The 15,044-nt window shown below is 24.7% G+C and overlaps 1 protein-coding gene across 1 annotated transcript in view; it reads left to right on the top strand.

Annotated features, from left to right (window-relative positions):
* Positions 1 to 15,044, top strand: part of Fas1 (fasciclin 1 Fas1 domain-containing) — a 98,820-nt gene that overhangs the window by 26,643 nt on the left and 57,133 nt on the right. Inside the window, exon 3 of the mRNA XM_011503836.1 lies at positions 7,535 to 7,728. Coding sequence (XP_011502138.1) covers positions 7,535 to 7,728 — 194 coding nt within the window. The remainder of the gene's footprint in view (positions 1 to 7,534; positions 7,729 to 15,044) is intronic.

Genomic DNA, 15,044 nt, shown 5'->3' on the forward strand with positions numbered 1-15,044 from the left:
TTGCAGTGTATCGTGATTTTCCAGTCTCTCTTCGGTGGCTTGTTATGACGTTCCCTTGCAATGTTGCAACTCTTTAGTTCTTCCTTGTCTCCAAGTGAGACCACAAGTGGTCAGGTCCCACGCCATCCAGTCTTGATGAGATCAATTCAACTGTATATTAATTCACAATCGTAGAAAGAACTTCTTATTAAAACTCAGGTAAACGACTTGTCTCTCCGGTCCTCCTCCGTGAGAGTAAGTCGTGACTTATTCTTCAACTGTGAGAAGTATTTGGAAGGAGTAAGGCGTGACTTATCCTTATACTGTAAGAACTATTTGGAAAGAGTAAGTGGTGATACAGCACATTTTCCTTCTTAAATAGTTCACTGACCCAGTTCCACTTGGGACCCCTTCTTCTTTCAATTGTCCAATCAGAAGTGACCTTGGGCAGCATGATGAATTATGCACGCCTTCATTTCCACTTCCTTCCGGACTGAGTCCCAAATGTGCTAATCGGGAAAGTGTCGGAAGTGGGGAGCCCTTACTATTGGTTACCTCTTCTTGGTCGCCTCTCCCTTTCCTAGAATTTCGCTAGATGAAGGGTCCTCTTGGGCGTGGTCGTTTTTCCGATGCGATCGACTAGATGCGTTGCACTTGGAAACAATGCAAGCATTGTCCCAAAGGCCGAGTCAGCACGCACGCCTGTTGCTTGTTGTCGCACGTGCAGAGTTTTGAGTTGCAGTGAATTTTCAGGAAATGTTTGTACTCGTTAGTTTACGTATATTCGACACTCAGTCGGAATCTACGTCTTCTTGTTAATAAACATATAAATTTCACCGTACCAGAAAAATATGAGCACGCTTGAAAATAGGCAAGAGTAAATAAGCAAAATATTCACTGGGAATATTCCTAGATGTTTTATGACACGAGTGCTAAATGATTATGAGCAGGAAGTTTTGAAGTCCTAATGTAAATTTTACAATATTGCTTGCCAGATGTTTTATTGTATTGAAAAAAGGTCTCGCATTCTCAAACAGAAACTTAATTATTTTTTATATTATATATATTTAACAAATTATTATATATAATATTATAATAAATATATATATTTTTAATAATCTATTTTAAAAGTATGTTATTTATAATGCAGTGCAGCTGAAAAATAATAGATATATTTCTAATTATATTAAACATGAATTTAACTAAATTACTTTTCAAGATATTTTGTATAAATACTATCATATAAACTTGCAGTAAAGGATCAATTTAATTGAAAACCGTGAAAAATTAGTTACCATATTTTTATGTATTAAAATATTATATAGCTGTATATTTATATTTTTGTAATATATAGCAATATTTTCAATGGTAATTAATAAATAAATTATGGCTTTATTATAAAAATAATAGCAGCTTAGAATTGTATTTTCGAAAATTTGTATCATTCATGTACATAAAATATTATTTCAAATAAATTGTTATCCAAAGTTCACCGCTTACGTACAACGTATTACAATTTTCAAAGCAAGCTGATCGACAACTATATCGAATACATTATCATTTGACGAGAATAAAAATTGCCACTTATTGATATTTTTGAAGGCTTAGTTACATTTACAGATTCATAGAACATATATAGATAGTGAATGTTTGCAATTAAATAACAAAACAGTTTATTATACTAATATAAACAAAAATAAGTGATTAAATATTTTTAATTAAAATATTTTCATTATTATACGCAGTCAATATTATAATGAAAACAATCAGTGCAAGGAAGATTTTAAAGAATATAATAATCAGATTTTTCATGAAAGTCAAATATAAATGAAGGAATAAATTTTATGAAATATAAATTGATGCACGTTATCACAATATGTAAACTGTGGAAAGAAAATAATGATAAAACGGCAAAGAACTTATAAATACAATAACCGATCAAAAATGTATGTTCTCAAAAATATTGATAAATTATAAAAAAAAAAAAAAAAACTCAACGTTCTCATTTCCACACTGCTTATTCAGCAGCGGATCTTTACCCTAGGGAGAGACTGACAGGAATTGATCGAAAAAAGAGAAAACTCCTTGATTTCTCAGCGCTATTGCTCGTATATTTTTTAGTGTATATAACATATGGATAAATCGAATCGTGACGGAAAAGGAAACTTCTTTTAATGGTGAAGATTTTCTACTGTTACGATGACCTTTTTATCTCCATGCAGCTGTATTGCAGTTTAAATATAAATTGAAAATGGGAGTTGAAAAGTTCATTTCCACGTGCAGCATGTAGTGCTTTTAAGCTGATAATACGGTGGAATGCATTAGTATAGTGTAACTTATTTTGTTTTATTCTTTTAATAAATCTAAATATGACAAAAGAGCAAAAGTAAATTTGTATAAATTTGAAGTTTCGTATATTTTAACAAAAATTGAAATAACAATGTATGTTATTCACTTTAAAATTGATATGTAGAATAGACGTCTTTTGTATGAAAAATAGAGACAATAAGATTTTATCTCTTCGTAGCTACCGAGATTATAAGATAAAAATTAATAATTAGTTTTAAGCTTAATCCACATTAATCAAACGAAAATGTCATAATAAAATCTACATTGGCTTACTAGAAAACAAATACATGTATGTAAATATAGAATTTTTGAATGGGTATCAACAGTTAAGAAGACGAATATTTTTTCAAAGTTAAATTAAATAATTCAATCCTATAAGCCGATAGCATTCAACTTTATTATTTATAGATTAATGCCTTTGAATTAAAAAAAATAGAAAAATAAATACACGGTAATAAATGTAAAGAAATTTAAGAAAAATATATTAAATAAAACAGTGGTAAAGTATACGTTTGTAAATGCATACTGCTTATAAATTGAATAACAAATTGTAAAAAGTTTTTTTATTAATCATCATCGAATAGTTTATGTGCTTACAGTATAGTATTCAATATCCTATACTAGAAATCCCATACTACAGATGTATCCTAGACAACGGACGCAGTAAATAGTTTCATAATGCTATGTACGTATGGTTAAAGCTATGCTGAAAGTTGAAGAGGACTACAGTTCAGTTTTGTTTGATAAGTCTACGAACCAGCGCAACCCCATCCAACCACAAAAGTGCCTTGATAGATTGCGTATAATCTGACGGCGATAGAGGAGAGCGGCGATCACTAGAAGGTGACGACAAGTGCATATCGTCTGGGGCGAGGCTCTTTGCTGGTCACTAATCCAAAAGCTCTTCATGCGTGAGCTTATTTATGAGATAAGTTTAAGCACTGGGTACTCTGATAAATAGCGCGAAATATTTTGAGATGAGTGATGGCGTGGCTTGGCATGAGATGAACTTTAATTACATTGATATCGAGTATTTCGCTGCGAGAGCTATTTATTCATCGAAGTAAATTATTTCTAAAAATGCGAAATGATCGGTCATATTTTCATTTGCATGAGCTCGGTTTTAAAACAGAGTGGATCTATGTGTTCAGATAGTAAGTTTTATAATCAAATAATAAACATCGAATGTAATTGTGCGAATTATTATTTAGTAAGCCTTCAGAACATAACATAATGTAATATATCAACCGGGCGTAATTAAAATCGATGCATTTTAAATTTAATCAAATGCAATAAAGTAGTATTAAAATTGTTCAATTAATAGACAAGTCATGAAAATGCTTAGGGAAGGCTGGTGTATAATTTATGAGATTCTCTTTTTAATTCAATACTATAAATCATTTCAATTGGCAAGGACGATAAATTTTTCCGACGCGACTTCTTTATTATGAAATTCTAATTTGGGAAAATTCGACAGATCATGTAGCCATTCTGCAATTATTTGTGAGGTTCGTAGTGAAGAATATTTTCCTACCCTATAAATTAGCTAAGTTCTTTTATTTTAGTTTTCTATCAGTGTGTAATATAGCGCTCATAAATTATTTTATACGAATTCAATGAGTTTTGACTATCAAATGAAAATAAAGCTCAAGTAAATAATTTGAATTATAATAATTTATTATTTTATAATATGCTACTGTACAGACGAAATTATATACATTTATCTGTACAATTATATAAAGATATAGAATACATTTTCAGAAATTTTAAGGAAATTTTATTTATGCATAATATAAATAAATATTAATAATTAATAATAATATTAATAATAATTAATACAAATAAAAAATAAACATAATATAGTATAAATAATATTTAGAGTATATTCTAATAATATATTTATATAGAACAAAGGTTTTATTAACAATAAAAACAAATACATAAAAATAAGACAAATTAATTTTTTAATTTTTAAAATCTTTTTTAATCTATATTTTCTTATGCCTTATGATTATTTTTATAATTACATTGTAATGAATTTGTATAATCTTTGAAAAAATAATAGTAGTTAATAATAATAGTTACTTAAGCTTTATAAAATTTAACCATATTTTATTAAATATTTTAAGCTACAAAATTTTCTCTTATAAATACAATGCTAATCTACATCCTTAAAAGAATTGTTACACAATATTCATTAAAACACAATATATTTTATAAGTAAAAATATTCCCTTGTATTAGTAGAGCAATATTTTTAAAACGAAATTAAAACTATTTTAATTATAAAACTTTATAGTTCTTATTATTAGGACTGTTGCAGTCACTGACAATTACGAATATGTAAGAAAATGTTAACGAAAGATAATGGAGAGTGTCAGACGGGATAGACTCTTCGGACGGAAAATGCGTGATTTGAGCAGTCCTACTTTTTAATCGAAAATTGACAGGGGGAGTGAAGGATTCCTTTCGATCCGTCAATGATTTTGCCAATGTCTGAGAGCATTCGGACCGTCGCATTTCAACTTTTTTTACTACCTCTATGTTATGAGCGACTGTATATTTCATCTCGCAGCCTGCGACTCAGACGTAATAACCAAACTGCATTCTTTTATTTGAATATTACTCCATCCCCCTGGTTCATGTCTTTCAAACCAGAATCTTGTAAAATCCGCTCTATTTGTAGGTAAGGCTTCAGCGTGCTAGCTGATATAAAAATATTAAAAATTTTCTCTTGGGTAGTATCGATCTTTTGAAAAATTTTAAAATGTTATAAATAACGTTTTATTAAATCTCGGTACAGTAATTTAATTAGTGATTTTGTAACTTTTATAGTAATATTATTTTTATTTGAATAAAACTATTTAATGAGAAATATAAAAATGCTTTTGAAAATCATGATTTTTTTTCTCACCTCCTGTAAGCAACCGTACTAAAATAAATTTTTTTTTGAAAAATGAATTGATTAAGATGTCAAGAAAAACCTCAATTATCATATAGCTATAACCTTGTCAGTATGTGACATTATAATGAAGCAAAAATTGGCAAGATAGACGATCTTCTGCAACGTTACTATTGCTCCATATATATCGCGGCAATCCTCTCGTCATAGCTTTTAGCCAGATTGAATTTTCTTTTCCTTCTTTAGCCTCAGCATTTTTCGAAAGCTATCTCTTCCTCATATATCTAACCTCGTATGCGTGTGCGAATGTATTTCTGTATTGGGCTTATATCATATTGAATAAGTGGTAATGCATCCATAATAATATGAATTTTGAATTTAATATGAAACTTATTTTTACGTATTTACACTAGAGATTTGTTTAGATATAAAATTTTTAAGAAATGAATATAGTAACCTTTTAATATTCGATCAAAGTCAATGTTAATGCCTCATGAAAATAAATGATTACCCGATTAGGAAAGTAAAATGTTAGGAATCTTATTATATTGCTGCACTGGGCTCTTGTAAACCAAATCCACTTGTATTTTGAAAATTCTCGAGACTTTTATTTGTTACAACATTTTACATTACATTAACTAACTTTTAAAAATATAAAGTATCATACAGTGATTATAGTATTTAATATTATTTAAATTTTTGTATTTGATTTACTTATCATAAGTATATTTACGCTGTTCTTAATACTATAATTTCTAATATTTAATAAAATTATATCGAATATTTATTTGCATATATATGTTATTGTATATAAATATACTATTCAATCTATTTAAAATAAAGACAATCAGCATTCAATTATCAATTATTATTTATGAAAAAAACTATTTTCAATTATCTTAATAATATTTGAATTAAATTAATTATATAATCTTATTAAGATAACCAATATTGATACTTTAATCAGCATTAATAGCATATGTATTTTATTCAATATCATATATTTCTTTAATGATAAATTTTAAATTAGAATTTTAAGTTTCTCGTAATAACATTTATTTACTAAATAAACACGTAATTAGCCATATTTTTAATTGCATAACAAGGAATCATATTACATTAAAAATGGTAATTTCATTTATATTATATATTATAATTATATTATATATATAATATAATTATATTGTAATCAATGTGTATATATAATATAATGAGTAACACCATAAGTATATTAATATTACAATAAATTCTTAATTCAAAGCTAATTCTTAGAAGCCTTTATTATTATTATACGTATTTTAGTTATGACGTAGTATTCACCATTTCAATCTTATGCAACTTCCAGCTGTGACATTATTCAGTTCTTGAAGAATCGCTATAAGATTAATTCGTACATGTACTCTGGTGCTATGCATTAATGAGCGTGTATTGTTCTGTAATGGCCGGGAGGACAAACGGAAATTACGAGAGTTGAGCGGCTAATGAGATAATGAGGTTTACACCAGCTCAATGAGTTTTCGCTTCTCGTCCTTCCCTTCTTCCTGGCTTTATTCTAATCTTTATTTTAGTTGTCCTAACATTCGCTTAGAAAAGTCGTCTCTCTTTTCATTTTTCTTCCCTGCTTTTCCAATACATGGAATCATATTTTCTTGGACATTATTCGACTACTGCACTCCAATTTCTCGTTCATAAAATTATATTTCGAATATTTCTTTTACTATTTAATTTTTCTTCATTCATACTGTAATCTCAATAACTAGATGAATTTATGTCAATTTATACTTGTAAAATGTATTTTGTAATATGAAGAAAAAAACCAAGCAAATCGAGTTTATTAATCGAAATAATAAGAACGTAAATTCCTCTGTATTCACTTAAATATATATAATACATTCAAGTCTTCTTAAAGTTGACATATTCAAAATGTTCATTATATTATAAACGCCCTGCTATTATACGTATAAGAAATCTTGAAAAAGACTTATTTTTCTTACCTAATTAATCATTATAGTTTACTCCTAGTTTGTTTAAATATTGTCAATCGATATTTCACATCTTAAGAAAAAATAAACAAAATCTATTATTTATTAATTTTTTATAATGATTCACTAAAATAAGAATTATTTACAAATCTATAAAATAACATTAAAAAATTGGTTATAACTAGTTTGATCTGTCGTACTAATAATTTTATATATTTATCGATTTTTGAGAAACATTTAATATTACATTTTATAATATAGTTGATATTATGTATTGCAATTTCATAATAAATAGTGAAGCTCAAATTATTATTATTTTATAGCAAACCAAGCTCTAAAAACCGAACAATTTACGCAGTCATTGACTTCGGAACTTGACGGAAATCCTCCATTGTGGGTTACGCGAAGGCATGGATCGAGAGGTTATGAGGAGGTTTTCATTAATAATGCAAAAATCATCGAGGGTAGTAATTATGAATTTACTTTCACACCAAATGAACATGAGAAGAAAAGACAGGTAATTTTGAATACTATTGAATAAAAAAGGATATGTAATATTTTTTTAATTTGACATTTTTTCAATTTGTTTATATTTCATTATAAATACAAATATAATATACAAGTATAAACTTAGCATATACAATAAACAAGCATATACGATACACTTTCTTATATTTGGGTTAATTATTTTTATTTATCAATTAATTATCAAAGTATAATTAGATTTTATCGCCATATTATATATATATATATATATATATATATATATATATATATATATATATATATATATATATATATATATATATGTATAAAAATATATATATATATATATATATATATATATATATATATATATATATATATTTAAGTATAAGAAGGAAAAAAGCAGTGTCAATTATAATATATATGCTTATTTATTATTTTTAAATCAAATATTCGTTGAATTGTAATATATTATAATATATAAATAAATCCATGTTAGCCACAAGCGCTGTAATAGTTCATTATTAATGTGTTAAGCTGTATCTATCAAGATTAAATGATTTTGCTAAAAGGATGTAGGTTAGAAATGCAATACAATTTTGTAAATGATCATTGATTAATTATCCCGTATTAATTTCTCAGAAGTATTTTAAATTATAACATAAGCATGTTATAAATATTAATGATTTGATTCAGTTGATTGGTTAATATAGTATAATTAATATATTTATAGATACGACTTATTAAAAATTTATAGATTTCATGTGATTATTGTTATTTACTGAAATATATGGAGCATGAATGCATTTAGCGTTTCATATTTTTGTTTTTCCTATTAAATTGTTTATTTTCTCAATGCAATATCAATATTTAACAAAAAAAATTTAGTAACATTCTGACCAACCTAAAATTAAATGGAAAATAAAAAATTATACACTGATATACTGATATAGTCTGGAATAAGGAAATCCTGAATGAATAAAATTCCAGGTTATTTAGAAAAATTTACGACCAAAGCGACGTATCTAAAGAAATGTCTCTTAAGTTTCTTTTAGAATCGTTATTTCACTCTCCTTGATTTCTCTCTCGTTTGGCGTTCATTATTATCTTACAACCATTACACAGATGTTGAAAAAGGACATTTTGATTCCCAATGTAATTTTGATTTTAATATTCCAAAGGAAAAAACTTTGAAATTATTAGTGAGAGTTGGAGTAATAATTCTCATACTTAAAATATATTTTATTCAATATTCCATATAATTAAGACATTTATGAAAATTTCTTTTATAATTATAAACAAACATATATCAATTTATAAACTAAGTAATACATTATAATTACAAATAATAATATTAGTTCTGTTCGAGCATATTTTATATTGCTATTATGTGAAACATGCTGCAAATTAATATTTTATATTTTTAGAGAATTATACACAAAGTAGATGTTGTTCTATTTTTTCCTTCTAATTTTATGGATAATATGGACTTTTATGATTAAAATAGTATCGTAAAAATCTAAGATAATATCGAATTCTTATTTATATTTTAAGAATTACTTTTGTTATTCATGGCAGATGTTTTCTATATGAAAAAACTTTCTTGCTGAAATTAGACGATGCAAAACTATTTTCGCGGTTAATCTTTTATAATTGCAACATTTAAATAGGGACAATTACTAAAATAAATGAAGTTACTAAATCAATATAATCCCTATACTGATTAATAAAAGTATTTTGTAAGTAATATAAATTTCATTTTATTTTTTTTTACCAATTTTTTTTTCTTGTAACAGAATACTCATAAAAGAATAGAACGTGTTTTTCATAATATTAAAATAGTTGCAAATAAAATAATTATATTTAATATATAATGTAAAAATTATTTCGCAATTTTTAAATACTATTATTATAAAACAGTCATATAAAATATTTGTTTTTAAATTATTAATAAAAATTTTTACGTTTAATAAAGAAAATTTAAAATCGAAATACAATAATTTTTTACAATATTAAATATTTTTATGTTCTTTCACTTCATAAAATAAAAGATTTACTTCATAAAATAAATGATTTGAAAAAATTCTAAAAATGCTTATAAATAAAATATTAAATTTATTCTGTAGATCTTTTTTCTTATTTTTTTTAATATTAGAAGGTATATACACACAGAAATTGTGAAAAATTGTAAGCATAATCTGCAAAGTATTACTGAATATAAAAATTTAGCTCTATAAAGATCCCAGTAAAGCCTATAAGAACAATAACGAGGATAAAAATGCTATCAGAATCTTAGTATCTGACTTGGTAATATAGGTAACTAATACAAAATTACGATTATTGCTTGGATGTTGTTTTCGGAAATAAATTAACAACAACTAAAATATTTTTAAATATCGATCTTTGATGCAAAAAAGCCTGTATTATTTTATATTTATACGAGGTAAAATTTTGTTTCAAATTCTTTTTGTTCGCTAATCCAGTTATATCTACATGAAAATAATATATTAAAAATTAATATAAACAGTATTAATATTATATTCATAGAATTTTAATAATTCAACAGAAATAAGAAATTATCAATTGGAACCAGAAATAAAGATTGAATAATAAAATAGGCAATGGTTCAGTATTGGATATTAATGTAATAATCTTTGATTTAACTTTGCATTCATATGGCTTTGAAAAGAAAATTTTCTCTAGTTATTTTTTTTCAATATTTATTTCATATTTGTTCATACATTTAATAAGAATCTATCGTGACAGCTAATCACTAGTTGATAAATAAATGAAAAATCATAGTTTTAAGAAAAATTTCACGTTGTTTTATCAATTGTTATCATTTCACTGAATACGATTTAAAAAATGAAGTTTAATTTTCTTATAGCATTTAAAAGGAGTAATTACTTGAATTCGCATTTGCAGATAGTTTTAGATAATAACAAATAATATTAAATTGATTATATAGATATATATATATATATATATATGTTTCATTTAAAATAACAGTGGATTTTATAATATGAATATTTTAAAAGTATTAATTTACTTGAATATAGAGTGGCCAATTTAAAAAATTTACAATGTGATATCTATTTATATTTTTATTTTAAACGCCTGTCTCGCGCACTCGGTAGTATTTATTAGAAATTTCATGATTTTTACAACTTACCTACTTAAATAATGACAAAGAAAAATATTTCCTTAAGCTTATAATAATGTATTTAAATATTATTATTCTAAAGCAAATTATATGTAAAGCTATTACATTCTTCAAACTAGTAGACAATTTATACATAAACATAAATCCCGATAACTAGAAAGCCAGAGTATTAGTAAAAAATTGGGAGAGCTGACGCTCATAGTGATGAGTGAAAAATTTAACGGGACGTCCGAAGATTTGTAAAAAATTCTTGCTTGGCTTTAGAAGCATTGGATCGCACTCGATTTAATGAATCTCTGAGTGGTCTTAAACGATAAAGATTCCTTCAAATTTAATAGTCAGCGTTGCGCCCCTCGAGAATTTCGTGTCTATAGTGGCAGTCACGAATTCAGATGATTCCATTTTTACACATTTTATATCTTCTTTTCTCTTGGAAAACTAAAATTTTCAAAAAAATGTATTTGAATATTATTTGAATAAATGTATTGGAAAATACAAAAACTGCTATTCGCTTATTAATGAGAAACACGTTCATATAAAAAATTAGTAAGATAAATATTCTGTTTTATTTACATTAAGAGTCATTCGTTATCGCTTATTATTATATGTACATATAGAAATAATAAAATATTTTAAAAGCATTCCTCAATCACAGTGCAGAATAAAATATCTAACTTTTGAGCTATTATATTGAATATAACTAAAAATATTAAACTGTACTGAAAATATGATTACAGCATAAAGTGTCAAGACATACTCATATTTACTAGTAGATATTTATATCAACTTTATGAATTTTAGTTAAATACACATATCGTAAAATTTGATTATGTTTAATAATAAATGTGTAAAATTTTAACGTTTCAGAATAAAATATATAAATTAATAGAGACATCAATTAAATTGTTATAATAATAATCAATTATTCACTAAATATATATTTTAATTTTTATACAGTATAGTTTTCAAATTCATTCCAATTTGCTATATGTTATTTAGAATTCGTTATAATTTTATTATAGGAATTTATTTTTAATTATGGAATTTTTATTTTTTTTGTTCTTTATTAAACGAGCAAGAATAAATATTAATGCCATAGACAGGATAAAAAAACTATTTACAATGTAAAACTAGTGTAACTACAGTGATAAAAGCTTAATTTTTATCAAAATTGATTTATTATTTTATAAAAACAAATCTATATTAAAATTACTTCAATTTTTTTTACTTCAATCTACATTTGTTATTAAATATTTGAAACATCTACATTATATTACAAAAAAATTGTTGCAAAACATTGTGACTATAATTACTTTATTTGATGAGATGATTTACTTTGGATTTACTATGTAAGATGTACCTAAAATATTTAACAAAAAAAGTCTTCTATAGTAATTAATAAATAAATAGAAATTTTCTATTTCTATTATTCAACTTATTTTAAAATATTTATACTTCATAATAGAAAATTACCATTTTTTGTATTTAATTCTTACTAAGCGAATTATGAAAATTTAACTGTTGAAGTTGTTTACATTATTATACATAATATATGATCATCTATATATCTTTCACTTCTTAATATTATATGTTTTATACTGTTACATGTGATATTTGATTTTAATGCAGATGTAAAAATAATTATTAAATTTGCATTTATTGATTAATCATCTTAAGAAATATGTATAATAAAAAGTTTTCATCCATTAATTTTTCACTTTATAATATTTATAAAATTACAAAATTTAAAAGTATTACTTATTATGATAAGATTATATTTAAATAGGGTTCACTAATTTTAAACAATAATTTAACTTAAACACTAATTTATCTTTGTGGTTCCAATTATAATTGATAGATATTCAAGCGCTGCCTAACTACATCGTGAATATAATTCCCAATTTAAATATTCTTCGTTTGTGTCTGTTTTCTTATTTTCGATAACTAGCATTCGAGTGTGGACTTATTCAAACCTCTTGTCAAGAACAAATTTTTACTGTAGTATATACATAAAGTTCGATTTATAGACTATTTCCGAGAAGTATATATAATTATAGATTATTAAGAGTGGAAGATTGTATTTAATAATGTGAGAAGACTATAATTAACTACTTATGTCTTCTATTTATTTAGGCAACTTCATGTATTATAAACAATTACAAAAATTATCATTTATATGTAATAATATTAATGTTATAATGATGAGTAAAAATGAGAGAAATTTAAAATTCGATACCTTTGTTTATGTTTTATATATAGTAACTATACAAAATATTGTCCACTATAAATATACAAAATTTCTCAATGAATTATAATCAATATATATCACAAACAATCAAATAAAATCTACGTCAATAGAATTGCTACATCCTTTGGTTTCTTTTATGATAATTTAAGTTGCAGTAAATTAAGAGTAATATTGATCACTAAGAAAAAATTGAAATTTCACTTGGTGTTATAATAGATAAAGACACAAATTAGTCAACACTTTGATGGTGCTAATTTTCTCGCACAGATACATGATTAAATTTGTGCATTAAAAAAAGTCGATATTTTACTATTCAACAGCATTTCAATATGTTAGGTTGCTTATAAAAAATTAATTATTCAATAACGTTTTACGTAAAGTTGGTAGTTGATAAAACATTTAATCAATAACTTTATCGACAGTAATATATTTTCTATATCTCTGTCAAGTGGCATTAACAATTTTACTATTTTTTATTTACAAGGAATTTCTCATCATAAAGAAGATTTTTAATTTCCCGAAAAAAAAATTTTTAACGAATTTATATGATATTTCAAAAAATTATCTCTGATGTAATATTCTAAATATTTTAATGTCGATAAAATAACAATAAAGCAAACAAATTCATACTATATTCCCTGTATAATATTTATTATGTATAGAACTAACTAATCAATAATATTAATTGATATAAAAATTATTATATAATTATATTAAGATATTAAATAATTAATTATTTAAACATAAGTGATATCGTTTTCAGTATGGTTACAAAAAAAAGTTTTGTAAGTCTACGATCTGGCCACCTTTTGAAACAAGAAGAAAAATTTGATCTATGTACAAAAATTTTAGAACTTTTGTGAATATCCCTTTAAAACTTTTTTCATATGAATAATATTTGAGTGAAAAATATGACAAATTAAAGATGTGCTTAAATATGTTATTTCCTTTTAATTTAGGTATAATTTACTTTTTATAAATAGTATAAAAATTAATTTAAAAAGATTTATATCATTCATGTAATCATTATTTTTATTCTTGTAAGTAATTAACAAATTAAAAAAAATAATGTAAATAATATATTTATATAAATAATGTAAACGATGCTGTTAGTGTATAATTATAAGATAATATCTATTTCAAAGATGTTTTTATGTAATTGGTTTTTTGCGATAGATAAGATAAAAGCTCTTGAGATATGATGGCCAAGCTTTTACGAACGTAAATCTAATAAAGCTCAAGGTATGGGAAAATATAATAGATGAGTGATCAGTTATAGATATACAAGGAAGACCTATAGATGTAGAGAAGGACAAAGTGGACTAGAAAAGTATTTGATATGCGATATTATCCACGAACCAATAAGAGAACTCAACGTGCGGGAGCGGTAGTTCATTTCAGGTTAACATGCTTGAGCCAATCATATATTAATATATATATATATATATATATATATATATATATATATATATATATATATATATAAAATATATAAAATATAGAGAGAGAAAATAACATATTTAAAATATAGTGAGAGTAAGAATACAGAAATTGTGGTATGATCGCATTTGACTTTATTCGAATATGAAAGCTTACAGGCGGAGAAATGTCTGCGTACGCGTACGAATGGATAAGCGATGGCAGTTTCTCATTTATAAAACCTTATTTATATACTGCGCAAGAACTCTGGTTTATTATCTTTTATTATCTTTTTTTTTTATCTTTTATTATTTTTTATTTTCTTTTTAAAATTAATGTGCAATTGTGTACTTCATTGATGTACTGGAGACTTTGAGTGAATTCCATTATTATACATTATGATACATTGTTCTATAAAAACTTCATTATTAATCTTACTGAAATTTATAATTTAACTAAGTTGTTATATAAATTTTTTAATTTTAAAATTAATATGAAAACAATTAAATTCAGGAAG

Source organism: Ceratosolen solmsi, unplaced genomic scaffold (assembly GCF_000503995.2).
Source record: "Ceratosolen solmsi marchali unplaced genomic scaffold, CerSol_1.0 scaffold10, whole genome shotgun sequence".
Taxonomy (NCBI): Eukaryota; Metazoa; Arthropoda; class Insecta; order Hymenoptera; family Agaonidae; genus Ceratosolen; species Ceratosolen solmsi.